The sequence below is a fragment of the Pangasianodon hypophthalmus genome, chromosome 11 (genome assembly GCF_027358585.1).
Source record: "Pangasianodon hypophthalmus isolate fPanHyp1 chromosome 11, fPanHyp1.pri, whole genome shotgun sequence".
In the NCBI taxonomy this organism is placed as follows: domain Eukaryota; kingdom Metazoa; phylum Chordata; class Actinopteri; order Siluriformes; family Pangasiidae; genus Pangasianodon; species Pangasianodon hypophthalmus.
The window spans coordinates 14,163,896-14,177,213 of NC_069720.1; the positions used below are offsets into that span (position 1 = coordinate 14,163,896).

Genomic DNA, 13,318 nt, shown 5'->3' on the forward strand with positions numbered 1-13,318 from the left:
GTTTGATTTGATCCGGTCATAAACAACCTGGTTTCATTTTATCCTGTCATCTACAACCTCTCATTAAATGCGTACAAAGACATTACGGAGAAAAATCATTCTCAGAAGGAAGTAGAGAGATTAGGCATCTTATCGCTTGCTACTGTGTATGCAGTGTAATTCGCTTTATTAGATGCTTGTGTCTGTGGAATTTTCAGTGACAAGTTAGTAAATTAACACTGTTTATGCTACTAGTCGTAAAATTACCATAAACGCAGGAGAAGCACATCTACCATTAAAAAAAACACTATCAGGCAAGTTTTACCTAAGCTAAAGAAAAGCATTATAACTTAGACATCAATTTTCAGACCCTGTCAGTCCCAGTGAGGGAACTTTGGTAAAAAATATTTTACATGTAGCTAAAAGTCAGAAGCTTGGAGAGATTTGATGGTGTTTCCATCAGATAAAAATTCATCAGATTTCAGTGTTATAGTTTGTATAGTTAATGCTGAGCATTGATGGGAATGTTCAGTTGGGCTGTAAAGATTTACATCAGCTAACACACCAATGTGGAGACAAACAACAGTGTGTGTGTGTGTGTGTGTGTGTGTGTGTGTGTGTGTGTGTGTGGCTTTAAAGGCTTGTTCGGTTTTCTCAGTAAATTCGTGCTGACTGCACCGCAACGGCATACAGCTAGGACTGCAGAAAGCAATCATATAGCAGCATGCACTGAGCAACCCTCACACACACACACACACACACACACACACACACACACACACACACACACACACACACACAAACCCCTCCTAATTGGCTACGCAGCTTACGTTCAGCCCGAGCAGAGGAGAGAGGCACAAACTAAACAAACAGCTTTTTCCACTTTTTTCACACCACCCACCCCGAAACTTTGCAGAAGCAGAATGTTTTTCAAAGTAAACACAGACTCTTGAGGTTCAGGCCGTGCAGACGGAAATTGGCTGGAATCGTTTGATTGACAGTGTGGTGCTGAGAAAAGATGAGGACCAGGCAGAAGACGAGAGGAAAAAAAAAGATGATTAAGATGAGGGAGCGGTGGAGGAAGAGCATGCTCTAGTGGAATCACGCTGCAGAGCTCATTTCAGGGTTTAGTGTAGGGATGTCAAATTTCAAGTGATCCAGACCCCCCCACAAATAAACAAACAAATAAATTATTATTATTATTATTATTATTATTAAAATGCTATTTTGGATTAAATCTAAATTATATCCTTTAGAAAGAGACACTTGTACAGTGTCAAATGTTTATCTCGCAAATAAAGAATTAATCATTGACTAATAAAGAGTTAAACATCATTAGCAATAGAGGTGGATGATGACAAGCATATCACAATAGTTCTACAATACTAACAGTACTGTACAATAGTGTTTTTTTTTTTTTGTTTTTTTTTTAAATAAAACTGAAAAATTCAGTTCAAGGATACTTTTAATTAATGTCTACAAAATTGGGTTATTTAATACTGAAAAAGGAAAAAATAAAATTCTGTGTGTGATATTTTAAAAACCAGTACAAAATTTTAACATTAAATCAGCTGCGCCCACAGATTGAATCAGACTTTAAAATAAAAATAAATAAAATAAAAAAAGGGGTCACAATACAAGCGATATCTCAGAAAAGTGTACTGCCACCTAATTTATCACAATATGGATATTATACAGCCATAATTAGCACATTTTGTCAGTAGCTGAGTTTGTTGCTCTATTTTGCCCCCTAGTGAAGTAACAGACTATTTTATTTTATTATTATTTTTTTTTTTAATCGTCAAATCTTGTATGACTTTGACGTAGAACATTCTAAATTCATTTGGTGGGCCGGATTTGAACCTTTAACAGGTGGCTGTATGTTTGACACCCCTGGTTTAGTGAATTACATCACAGTCTATTACACAAGGAATAAAACTCATGGGGGGGTTTTGATGCTCTGGCCTTCCCAATGTACATGACTGTTAGTGCCAAGCACATAACTGCACTAGAGGAACTTTATAGTAGTGCTGCAGACTGAGAAACACTGCAGTAGGGTTGGACTGACTGCTGTGTGTTAGCAGTGTGTGTGTGTGAGAGTGTGTGTGTGTGTACTCACTGGCATGGACCTGCAGGTTGCAGCAGGAGCAGCTGAGCAGTGTGCTCGTCTCAGCGCTGGAGGGAAGTGGCTCCGTGTTCGCCATGCCAGCACTGAAACACATCTCGGGCACGAGGGGCCGAGTCCGTTCGCCACAACGAGACACGGAAACAGCAGACACATCGGAAATGGAAGGGCTGTCCTTAGGGGGCTACACACACACACACACACACACACACACACACACACACACACACACACACACACACAGTAAGTGACTGGGAAAATGAAAATCATCACACACAAGTGAACTTGGTCCATAATGAATACCATTTTTAATATATTAATGAGTGACACATCATGCTTTTTGTTCATTTGTAGTAATATTTAAAGTTGTGGAACATCCAGGGGACAAGTTAGGTCCTGGTATCACTTATATACGTATGATTATGTAACTTATAACATAGCACTCAAGTATTATTACATGTCGTATCATGACGATAATAGGCAGAAAACACATTTTAACATGTATGTATTACTTTGCTAGCCTTATCTTACTAGAAAGCTACCTAGCTTATGCTAGTATGTGACATACTTCATATCATTTAATCACTCTTAAACATTATCATAACAAAATTTAAAAGTTTTCTGGATTGGATAATGTTCAGCTAGACACAATATTCAGTACAGATTCAATTGTATCAAGCTGAATGTTGTCATTTTGATCGCTACTGAAATGAATAGAATCAGAAGTGAAATGGCCCACCCACTTTCTCCTTTTGCTCTAAATTGCCAGCTCTAATTAAAAATCAACGATGTCTGGTTGCTTTATTGCAGGACTGCTGGTGAGAAGGCAGGGTGTAGGTGTAACTGGGCATGTTACCTGTGTGTACGGGCAGAACATCGTACAGACAGCGCAGTGTGGCTCCAGAGTCGCCATGCCAGCATTAAACTGCTTCTCCGCCACAAAGTCAGGTGAAAGGGTTTGCCACAAGTGGCACTGCTCTTGCTTCTTCACTTCCTGCTCCGCTGCACCGCCTACTGACAGCCCTGAGTACATCTCTGTAGAGAGACACACACACACACACACACACACACACACACACACACACACACACACACAGTTAGAACAACTCCTTTCTTTCCATTTTTGTCTTTCCTTCTTACACAGTCTCGCTCTCTCTCAGGATACTAATAACACTTGCTGCTCGAGGGATGCTAAATCAACATACTGCGGGTAAAAGTGGCAGCATTACACTGGTGAATCCTCTGAGGAGGTTGGGACAAATACAACCTAAACCCCAACTACGTGCTCTGTGTCCTCCACTCATTATAATCCTAAAGAGTCCCTCTCTTTTCTCTTCTCAGTGTCTTTCTGTCTGTATGTTTGACAGAGACACAGAGCTGATGTTGCCCTGCTGCAGGCTCAAAGTGACTTTGAAAGCAGGTAAGTCGTGATCCTCAGATCGATAAGTGTCAGTCTGAGCAAATCGAGAGAAAGGCAGAACAAAAGAAAGGTAAGAAGACGACATAAGCTGTGTTCTGTTCTGGAGGCCTTATTAGCTGCATCCTTTAAAGGTTCCTGTTTCAGTGTGCAGTGTTTCGGCTGAAAGGAAACCCTGGCTGGTATCATGTTCGGTCCCTTTAACCGCCTTTCAGGTCCTGATCAGAGTCCAGGCTCCACCAACATGCCACTGATGGGACTTCCTAACAAGCTGGAATATGCAAAGAATTTCACTATACTGTAATTGCATATGACAAGAAAGCCTTTCTTCTTTTACTGGTTTTTATACGTACATTAGCATTCCTCCCAATTTTGAGTTTGCCAAATGGACAAATCACATCAGTAAGGGCCTGTTGACTGTAATAACACTGTTTTAACAGTTTAAAAGCACTTAGCAATGATGCAATTTAACAGTCACCCACCGTCGTCACTGGAAGCCTCCTGTTTGACAATGAAAGTGGGTGTGCGCATGGGTGGTTTGCTGAATGGATGCCTGCGACTCTTCTTCACCTCCACCTTCATCTTCATCTTTGAGTATGAGTTGCACTGCAAATGAAGAGACAGAATAAACATGTATTCAAATTCAAATATTGCAGGGGCCCCAAAATGATGCTCCCACCACCATGGTTCACAGATTTTGGGACTTTGATGTTAGTGTGCAGTGCCTTTTTTCTACAACCATAATATTGTGCATTTTTGATTCATTTTGTCTAATCTGACCAAATAACATCGTTCCACAAAAATCCTGGTGGTCTTGAACAAACTTGAGACATGAAGCAATGTGGGTTTTTGGGTTTTTTGGGGGTTTTTTTGCATGTCAAAGGGAGCCTCATGGTTTTTGTTGCTGGTTTACAATAACAGAGAACAATGAATTTAATATTGCATGTTAATATTAATATTAACATTATTGTATTTCAGGGGAATATGAGGTTGATAATACATTATCTGAAGCTACGTAAGAGTTGATAAGGAAAATGCAACAAGAAATACATTAGGAAAATGCAACAAGGAAATGATCATTTAAACCCAGGAAGCATAAATGCGACCCCTCAAGTTGCTAAATCACTTCTACATGCTTTGTATTTTGGATTAGTTTTTATATATATATATATATATATATATATATATATATATATATATATATATATATATATAAAACTGATGGAATGAAATCTTCCAGTAGTGGACATGCCATTGCAAAAATGACTTCTTAACTGAATACACCCTCTGGCAAATTTCATCTCTGCTTCTCTGCGCTTCTCTGGAGGGCTTTTCCATGATAGTCATTACGGCTGCTGTTATGAATACCAAGTAAACAATATTGAACCATACAAACTTTTTTAAAACATGCATCAAACATGGAGAATTAAAATCGTCCTCATCTGACTGACTAAACACAAAGCAGAGCACTGAAATTTACAGGTGGACACATACTGTAAGAGTGACCTAAGACTGCTGAACGTTTCAGAAACTCCGTAAGCTAACCTGTAAGCTGGGATCTGAGCTGCCGATCGCCGTGCCTCCGTTACTCTGAGCCTCGTTCACCTTGGACAATGCATAATTCTTGAACGCCTGCTCGAAGCTGCCCTCCTCAGGTGGTTTTACCTTTTTCTTCTTCTTCTGTTTCTTTTGCTCTTGTTTGTCTGCCTGCTCAGGCTCTTTTTCAGCTTTGGGCTGCTGGGAAGCTGCTGGCGCGGGACAGAAAGAAAAGACAATCAGCAAATTCATATCAGAAGGTTTGAAAAGCTGAAAAAAAAGCAGAAGTTGCTGAGAGGCAGGGGATTCGGAGGTACATTCAGGCTTGGTTTTATAACCAATGTCGAGAATCTTCTCATTATTAAGCACTTTTTGAGGGCAATATAGTGAAATGCTTACAATAAAATAGGTACATAAAAACAATCAAAACATCCTAAAGATAACAGCAGTGGCACTTTTCTTGCCTTTCCACATCTTCGAGAATCCTTGTCTCAGCAAAGAAAGAAAAAAAAAAACATTCACTCCTGAACTTGTATTGCACTGAGTGGAAGAATATATCACAATTTCATTAAAATCCCAATCAGTATATTTGCAACATCAAACCCAAAAGCTCTTAGTAAGGAGTAAAACACTGTTGGTGTGCTGGTAAAGGAAAATAAGCAATGCCCAGGAGTTACTGTTACCACCCCAAAGTTGATTATTTTCAAATAACAGCATGTCCCAAAGTGTTTCTTTCCTTTATTTATTAAAGAATGATAAAATCATACTTTTTATCCATTTATAGTTACATTTAATGTTATAGAATGTTTGCAAGGCAAAGTAGTTCCTGTTATCACTTACATTATAGCATCTATAAACAGTTGTTCCTTCACCAAAAGGCAAAAAATATAACAGGTTTTCTCTTTCCTTAAGGTTTTCCCATTGAGGAAAACTTAAAGTTACAGCTTTACTTAACTGTTACAAAGCGCTTACCCTGCAGACCCTTCCCATAAATGCTAAATAAATGTCTCCTTACAGAAAACTACAGAGCCGCTGCAGCATACAGACTTCGCTACTAGGAATTTGCTGTTAATCAAGCATGCTGTTACTCACCTCCTTCTCGGAGTGCTGCCTCCTTTTCCTCCCTCTCCAGTGCCTCCAGAGTGAGCATGGCCTCTCTAGTCATCTTCTCCTCCTTCTGCTGCTTCCTCTGGGCCTCCTTCTCCTCCACCCGATTCTGATAATCAGCCATGTCCAGCTCAATTCCCTCCTCGGACAGCAGCTTCAGTTCCTCGGGCTTCAGTCGGCGTAGCTGCTTTATTTTCTGCTGAACTCTGAGGGCACCAATACACATTTGTATTAGTGTACAGTCAAGCAAGCTTGGGCCTTCCCATTCCCCATAACACTGTAGATTATACCACATTGATACTCATTATTATTCACAAACATGGCGATTGTGAGAAGCTCTCTAACCTGCGGAGCTGTTTCTCCCTATAGGTCACTCTGTTCTTCCTCCAGTGCTCCAGCTCGGGGCTGGTCAGTGTGGTGGGCTTCTGGTGATCCAGGATAGCTGTGTCCTTGCCCTTCTTCCACAGTTCATAGCGGTCCGGCTGCAAGCAGCGCACAAACACGTCCATGGAGATCTTCACCATGTCCTTCCGACACGTGCACTACAAACAGAAAAATCAAACCAAAAAAAAAAAAAGAAAAAGAACAAAAAAAAAAAAAAAACCTAAATCAACCAATCAATAAATAAGCAATTCATATATCACCTTTCCAAAGTTAGCTTAGACGTAATTAAAGGGTGCATGACCAAGAAAACAAAGCAACACCAATAATACAAAAGCAAAATCAGTTAGTCTATCATCTTTTTTTTCTTTTTTTGACTAACAGTATTTGAATAGCTTTTTAACGTTGTTGGCTAATTTTATTCTCATGATTTTAATTTTATTTTTGTTACGTTCTATATAAAACAAAATACCGTGCCCTACAAGTAACAAGAAATAATATTAATGAAAAAAAATAAGAATTAAATAATAATAATAATAATAATAATAATAATAATAAAAAAAGGCATTGTACACCTTCTGTAGTTTTAGGACTTATTTGGTATTTTGAAAACTTAAATCAAATAAATGGTGTTGAAATTCTGGGGGAAAAAAGGGGAAAAAAACAGGGTATTGATTACTCAGTTTACTTTTGTGAATGAAGAATTTAGACTAGCTTTGTTGAATAAATTGATATTTTGGTGACTCAGACATTCATAAAACCATTTAAATTCCTCAAAAGTGAAATACAGGTAGAAAAACTGCAAAAAGTAAAGCTCATTTGTAAAAAAAAAAAAAAAAAAAAAAATTATATATGTGTGTGTGTGTGTGTGTAATAAGCGTCATTATAAATACATAATTACATATACTATATATTTTATAATAATTATATTAATAACATTAATAACTCTGGGTTAATAACTCTTTAATAACTCTTCTTGCATTGTAATACAAAGCAAGGCCATTATATTCTTTGTAATTTGACACCAAGCAACATTACTGGGCCTTAAAAAGGAGTGATATCAGAAACCTGATGAAATAATTACAAGAGTCACACTAATTTAGAGTTTGATGTTCTTGTAAATCTTTTGCTTTTGAACTGTATCCAGCCCAGACAGGAGACATGGTGGAGACCATGGGATATATTTATCCATAATGGCTTCAAAAACACACTCAAGTCCAAATCTAATTAAAACAAAAAAGCTTGCTGATCTAAATGGTGATTTGGTGCATAAAAAACACACACAGAGATAGGCACTCTTTGAGATCATTATTTCCACATCAATGTTTGAGATGTGACAAATTAATGAAACAGAAGACACCAAAATGCTAAGAAAAACAGAATAAATTACAATTTACAACAGCGTAAAGGTCTGACGTACTATAAATATGCTTGTCATGCCACGCTCCAAGTTCCAGATGACATTGTGATTCATTCGAAATTAGCTTCAAGCAATCAATAGAACTAGAAAAAGGTCATCTGAAAGAACTGCTTCCTGAAGGACTCCTCTGGGCATTTCCTGAAAGGCCCAACTTCTACCACCTTCAGGTGACAAGGTCATGGTCTTAAATAGGTCAGGATCCTAAGTGTGGTCACAAATTGAAAATTTCACCATTTCCAAGGGTTATGGTTGCTTTTAAAGGTGATATTTTTTGCTTTTTATTGATCGTCTGTGGATAAGACGACTTTTGGTGCTGATTTAGCTCCAACCATCAGGAACAGCAGTGGGAAAGCAATGCTCAGGGCCGTTTTAAGCTGTGTTGTTTATTTCCATAACATAAGCCTGCTTATCTAGAGCAGCAGTGAAAGTGCATTGTAAAAGTTTAGGTCTTTTTGGACTTCCTGGGTCTACTTCAGGAAGTCAGTTTTCAATCTTTCATGAGCTAACAAGGTCCCTTTCTGAGAGGGTAACAGGTTGCTTTCTAAACAGGTTACCTTCTAAAAAAGTAAGGATCCTGTTTTAGAAGGTTATCAATTCATGCAGGTTTTCAGGAAGTGCCTCTTTTGTGGGAGGGGACCGTTTTTAGTAGAAATCCAGTCAAGTCACCTCTTGAAAGAGTGTTCTAATCACAGGGTCATTTTTGAGAGGGTACTCCTCCTGACAGGGTACCCCTTCTGACCAGGTCCCTTCCTGTCAGGGTAGGCCTTCTGAGCAGGTACCCCTTCTGAGCGGGTACCCCTTCTGACTAGGTCCCTTCGTAACAAGGTACTCCTCCTGACAGGGTCCCTTCCTGACAGGGTACCACTCCTGACTGCCCAGGGGTCCCTCCTAGAAGTGCTGCATCCTCAAAGGTTCTGCATTTCTGCATCCTCAAAGATTCTGCCATTTCACTTGTGATTTTCAGGAGGTTCCTCAACAGGAAGGGCCTTTGCAGGAGGTGACCATTTTCCTGAGAATTGGGAGCCCAGTCACCTCCTAAAACATGAAAGACTAACCTCACGTCAAAATCATTTTTGCAACATCACCTGAGTCATTTACTGAAAGAGCCATTTGTACAACACTTTTGAAAAATAGTCTTTTATGATTTTAGGTAACCTATATGATTTTGGAAAACACCACACCAACTTCAGCTCTCCTCATTTTATTCTTCCTGTCAAGCGTGCTGGCAACCTTACTGGTGTTCCCCAAAAAAAAAAAAAAAAAAAAAAAAAAACAAGCCATGTTCACAGCTTTTTACTGCAGTTTGCAGTCCGCTGATCATTAGATAGTAGATAATGTCTAAACTGACACTTGGTATACCAGAATGCAATAATCCGTTATCTGGTAGCAGGTTTGTTGATGTTCTACATCATTCTGAATAGTCAATACAGAAACAGTAGCCTCCATTTTCAGTGATGGATTTAACCACCATTCTGACATTAGGCTTTGCTGGCAGGTGTTTTCTGTGTGTTAAACACCGCAGCCAATCGGGATGAGAGGGTGTGATTATCAAACTTATCAGGAGAAATAAAAATAAAAAACAGCGAGAGAGCAACAGCAAGACAAGGAACGAGAGATGAAAATAAAACTAATTTTCTCAGAAGTGTCTGTCCTCTATATTACATATGGCCATTATTTTCTCCCCACTATGAGAACCTTGTGTTAAATCACGGGAAACATTTCACCGCAAAGCAGCAGGCAACAATACTGGAGTGAACAGCTCTATATACCAGTGTGTGTGCATGGTGTTAATAACCATAACAACAAGCACTAGCCGCAAAGCAATAACAACTGTACACCTCCTCCATAGTGCTCATTGGAGTACTGTATTTTTTCTGCTGAGCTGAGACCAGAAAGAAAGAGGGGAAAATGGGGGTAGGGAGGCTTTTAAAGGAATTGGGAACTCCCACCATCACCATGCAGGAACTACCTCCATAAGAGAGACTGCAAGTGTATAAATATTTGGGAGGGGGATGATGAGAGATATGCAGAGGCATTATGTATCCTTTTAAAAATGCTACTTTTTTTAATGATAATCCGTGGATAAGGCCACTTTTGGTGTTGATTTAGCTCTATCCATCAGGAACAGCAGTGGGAAAGCAACGCTCAGGGCAGTTTTAAGCCGTCTGGTGCATTTTCAAAACAGCAGCCTGCTTATCTAGAGCAGCAATGAAAGTGTCTCATAAAAGTGTCCTCAGTAATGCCTATATCATTTAGGGACTGTAAATCACTGGGAGGTGTGTGGATGGAGATTTTTATTAGCCCATACAGGAGATCACAAAACGGGAAAGATATTTTGATCAAGCAAAACTAATGCCAAGTGAACACTACATGACTTTCCAAATTTCAGAATTGTATTGCTCCCACTACATTGAGCACCCTACACAAGAGATTGCAGATGAGGCCCACACACTACACAATCTTTCACTTAGAGAGACCAGACAAAGTGCAAATGATCTCCAAATCCCACTTCCTCACGAAAATAAATGTGACAACTTTGGTCGTTTCTGCACTATTTTGTATGGACACAAGACACAGATAGCAATTATTGTCTGTTCTGCAAAGAGAACTGGGGGTATAGTGTAAAGAAATGTAGCTATTTGCATATTTACGTGTCACCAGGAATCATGTCATTTTTATTTTTGCTGTCCTTAACAACAATTTGGGTATGACATGCTACATAATTTCTTATTACTGTTATTATTACTATGCTTACATTTTACCCTCGCCCACCAACACAAATAGCTGGATGAAAGAACTGGATACACTGCTCCTGTTACTTGTCGTTGAGGTGCTCACACTATTTATCAAACATGCTTGAAAATATCGGACCATCTACAACAGCTTGCAGACTGAGAAAATCAGGTCAGTGAACCAGTCATACTATATGAGTGGTTGCCTTGGGGGCATACAGCAATTTGTCAACTTCAGAGGTGGGGGTCAGTCATCACAGACAGGGTTATCCAGGCTAAAATTGTGTAGTGTGCATCCAAGATAAATCAGTATGAAGACAGTCACCTGGATTTCATGCACTCCTGGATTCACACAGCCATTTGTTTTACCATTAAACATAAACACACTGATGGCCACCTCGATGAACTACAATCCCACAGCAGCTGATGATCCATCTAACTCTTCAGTTTTGAACCTTGGCATACTGTAGTCTCTAATTTGCCTTCGACATAATTACAGTGGCTGATCGTCCTAAGTGTGTGTACGACCTTCACTCTGTCTCTCTGTACACCATGCTGCTTTCCTGTGGACTGAGCGGAAATCATTTCTGGGAGAATTTTTCCAGTCATTTCTCCAGTCATTTCCTGTATGTGTGGATGTGCATGTGGCCCTGCAGCCTAACTTTAAAAATGCTCCACTAATGAGCGCCTCCATTAAGAGCACACAGAGGAAAATCCTGCAAACTAAAATAATGACTGTCATTCCTTCTCCTGCTCACATTAAAAGCAACAGCTTTGCAGTACTATGAGAGAGAGAGAGAGAGAGAGAGAGAGAGAGAGAGAGATGGAGGGTGGAATAAATATAGGAATTTGCTACATATTTATTTTCTGCTCTTCATTCATGTATATCTTATTCTTCCATCCATTCATCCACCTGTATGTCAATCTACCCATCCATCCACCTATTCATCCATCCAACCATCTATTCATGTCTGTCCATCTACTCCTGTATCCATCCATCATCTAACCCTCTATTATTCATCTATTAATCCAAGCATCCATCTACCCATCTATCCATCATTCTATCTATTCATCCATCTTTCTATACCTCTATTCATCTACTAATCTAACCATTGTCTAATCCAACCATCCTTTGATCTAATGTCCATCTACCAATCCATCTGTCTTCCCAATCCATCTATCTATCACACATCTCACCTATTTATCTATCCTTCTATCCATCCATCCACTCTGCCATCTGTCAATCCTTTCATCCCTACCTATTTATCTACCAATCTATTCCTCCATCCTTCAACCAAGCCATCAAGCTACCCATCTACTCACCCATCCATTTTCCATCTATGAAGCAATTTACCCAATCATTTACCCATCTATCCATCCATATATCAAAACATCAATCTACTCACCCATCCATCGTTCCACTTATGGAGCAAATTACCATCAATCTATCCATTCATCTATCTAGCCATCCACCATCTATCCTCCTGTTTGTACATCATCCATCCATCCAGCCACCCAACCTTCTAAAGGACAGGGATCCACCCCCATTACTTAGTTGCATTATTTTGTGATTAGTTAGTGTAGTAGAACATTGTCCACTTCTGTAACTTCAACCCCTAAGTAGTGCACATTTTTGAGTATCCTTACTAAAAATGTCATGCACTTCAAGATCCCAAGATGCTAACAAGTCTAACAGATTTAATGAGACTTCGATAAACATTACATGAGACTTTCTACAGTGTAGTCTCCTGTAATGCACTGTGAGAAATAGCTGCAAGTGGCAGGTCACTTTCAGCAGAAGGTAAGCCAAGATTAACTTTTCCTTTTTCTATTTTCTTTTCCTCTTTAATCCTACTTCCTTTCTTAAGCAAACTGTGCTGTTTTAGAGATCCCCCCCAAGCCCCCCCAGCTAACAATCAGCTAATGACCAGTCCTTCCTGAGTTGAAATGGGTGTGTTAAAGCAGGGAAACCACTACAATGTGAGGACAGGGTGTTCTCCAGGACCAGGGTTCGGAACCTGCAGTAGTTAAACACACTAATTTGGACGAGGTCCTCGAGGTTCCTCTAGCTACCTACCTGCGTGGCCATTTTGCCATAGTCGATCCAGCGTAGTGTGGCAAAGTTGGTGGACTCAGCACAGTTGAAGCCGTGGTTGAACCCTGCATGGTAGCCATACGGGAATGTGATCATGAACTCGCCCGCTTCCTGTGTGATCTGAATGAGATACACAAGATGAAAGTAAATATCTTTAGTTGCATAAGTACCCAAACTCAGAACCACATATTCTCTCACACTCACTCTCACACTCACTCTCACACTCACTCTCACACTCACTCTCACACTCACTCTCACACTCACTCTCACACTCACTCTCACACTCACTCTCACACTCACTCTCACACTCACTCTCACACTCACTCTCACACTCACTCTCACACTCACACAAAATGGCTTGAGAGCCGCAAGTTAGTTAAATATTATGCTAAAATGATATTACTTTTCATTTTCAATCAGTCTGAAGTAATAACATTCTGGCACTAAATAGTTCCAAGTCAGTAAAACACCTCTGAAGAGCATCTCTCACATACCTACCAACCCAAACAAATTCTACCCTCTTCCA

At 39.6% G+C, this 13,318-nt stretch overlaps 1 protein-coding gene across 2 annotated transcripts in view; it reads right to left on the reverse strand.

The window, feature by feature from the left end:
• Positions 1-13,318, reverse strand: part of kdm4b (lysine (K)-specific demethylase 4B) — a 63,034-nt gene that overhangs the window by 17,347 nt on the left and 32,369 nt on the right. The window contains exons 8-14 of one of the 2 annotated variants that reach the window (XM_053237915.1): positions 12,775-12,912; positions 6,510-6,706; positions 6,150-6,370; positions 5,067-5,266; positions 4,004-4,127; positions 2,961-3,139; positions 2,099-2,288 (exon numbers count right to left, since the gene is read on the reverse strand). In XM_053237915.1, coding sequence (XP_053093890.1) covers positions 2,099-2,288; positions 2,961-3,139; positions 4,004-4,127; positions 5,067-5,266; positions 6,150-6,370; positions 6,510-6,706; positions 12,775-12,912 — 1,249 coding nt within the window. Of the gene's footprint in view, positions 1-2,098; positions 2,289-2,960; positions 3,140-4,003; positions 4,128-5,066; positions 5,270-6,149; positions 6,371-6,509; positions 6,707-12,774; positions 12,913-13,318 lie in introns of both variants that reach the window. The other variant, XM_053237914.1, reaches the window with a different exon arrangement.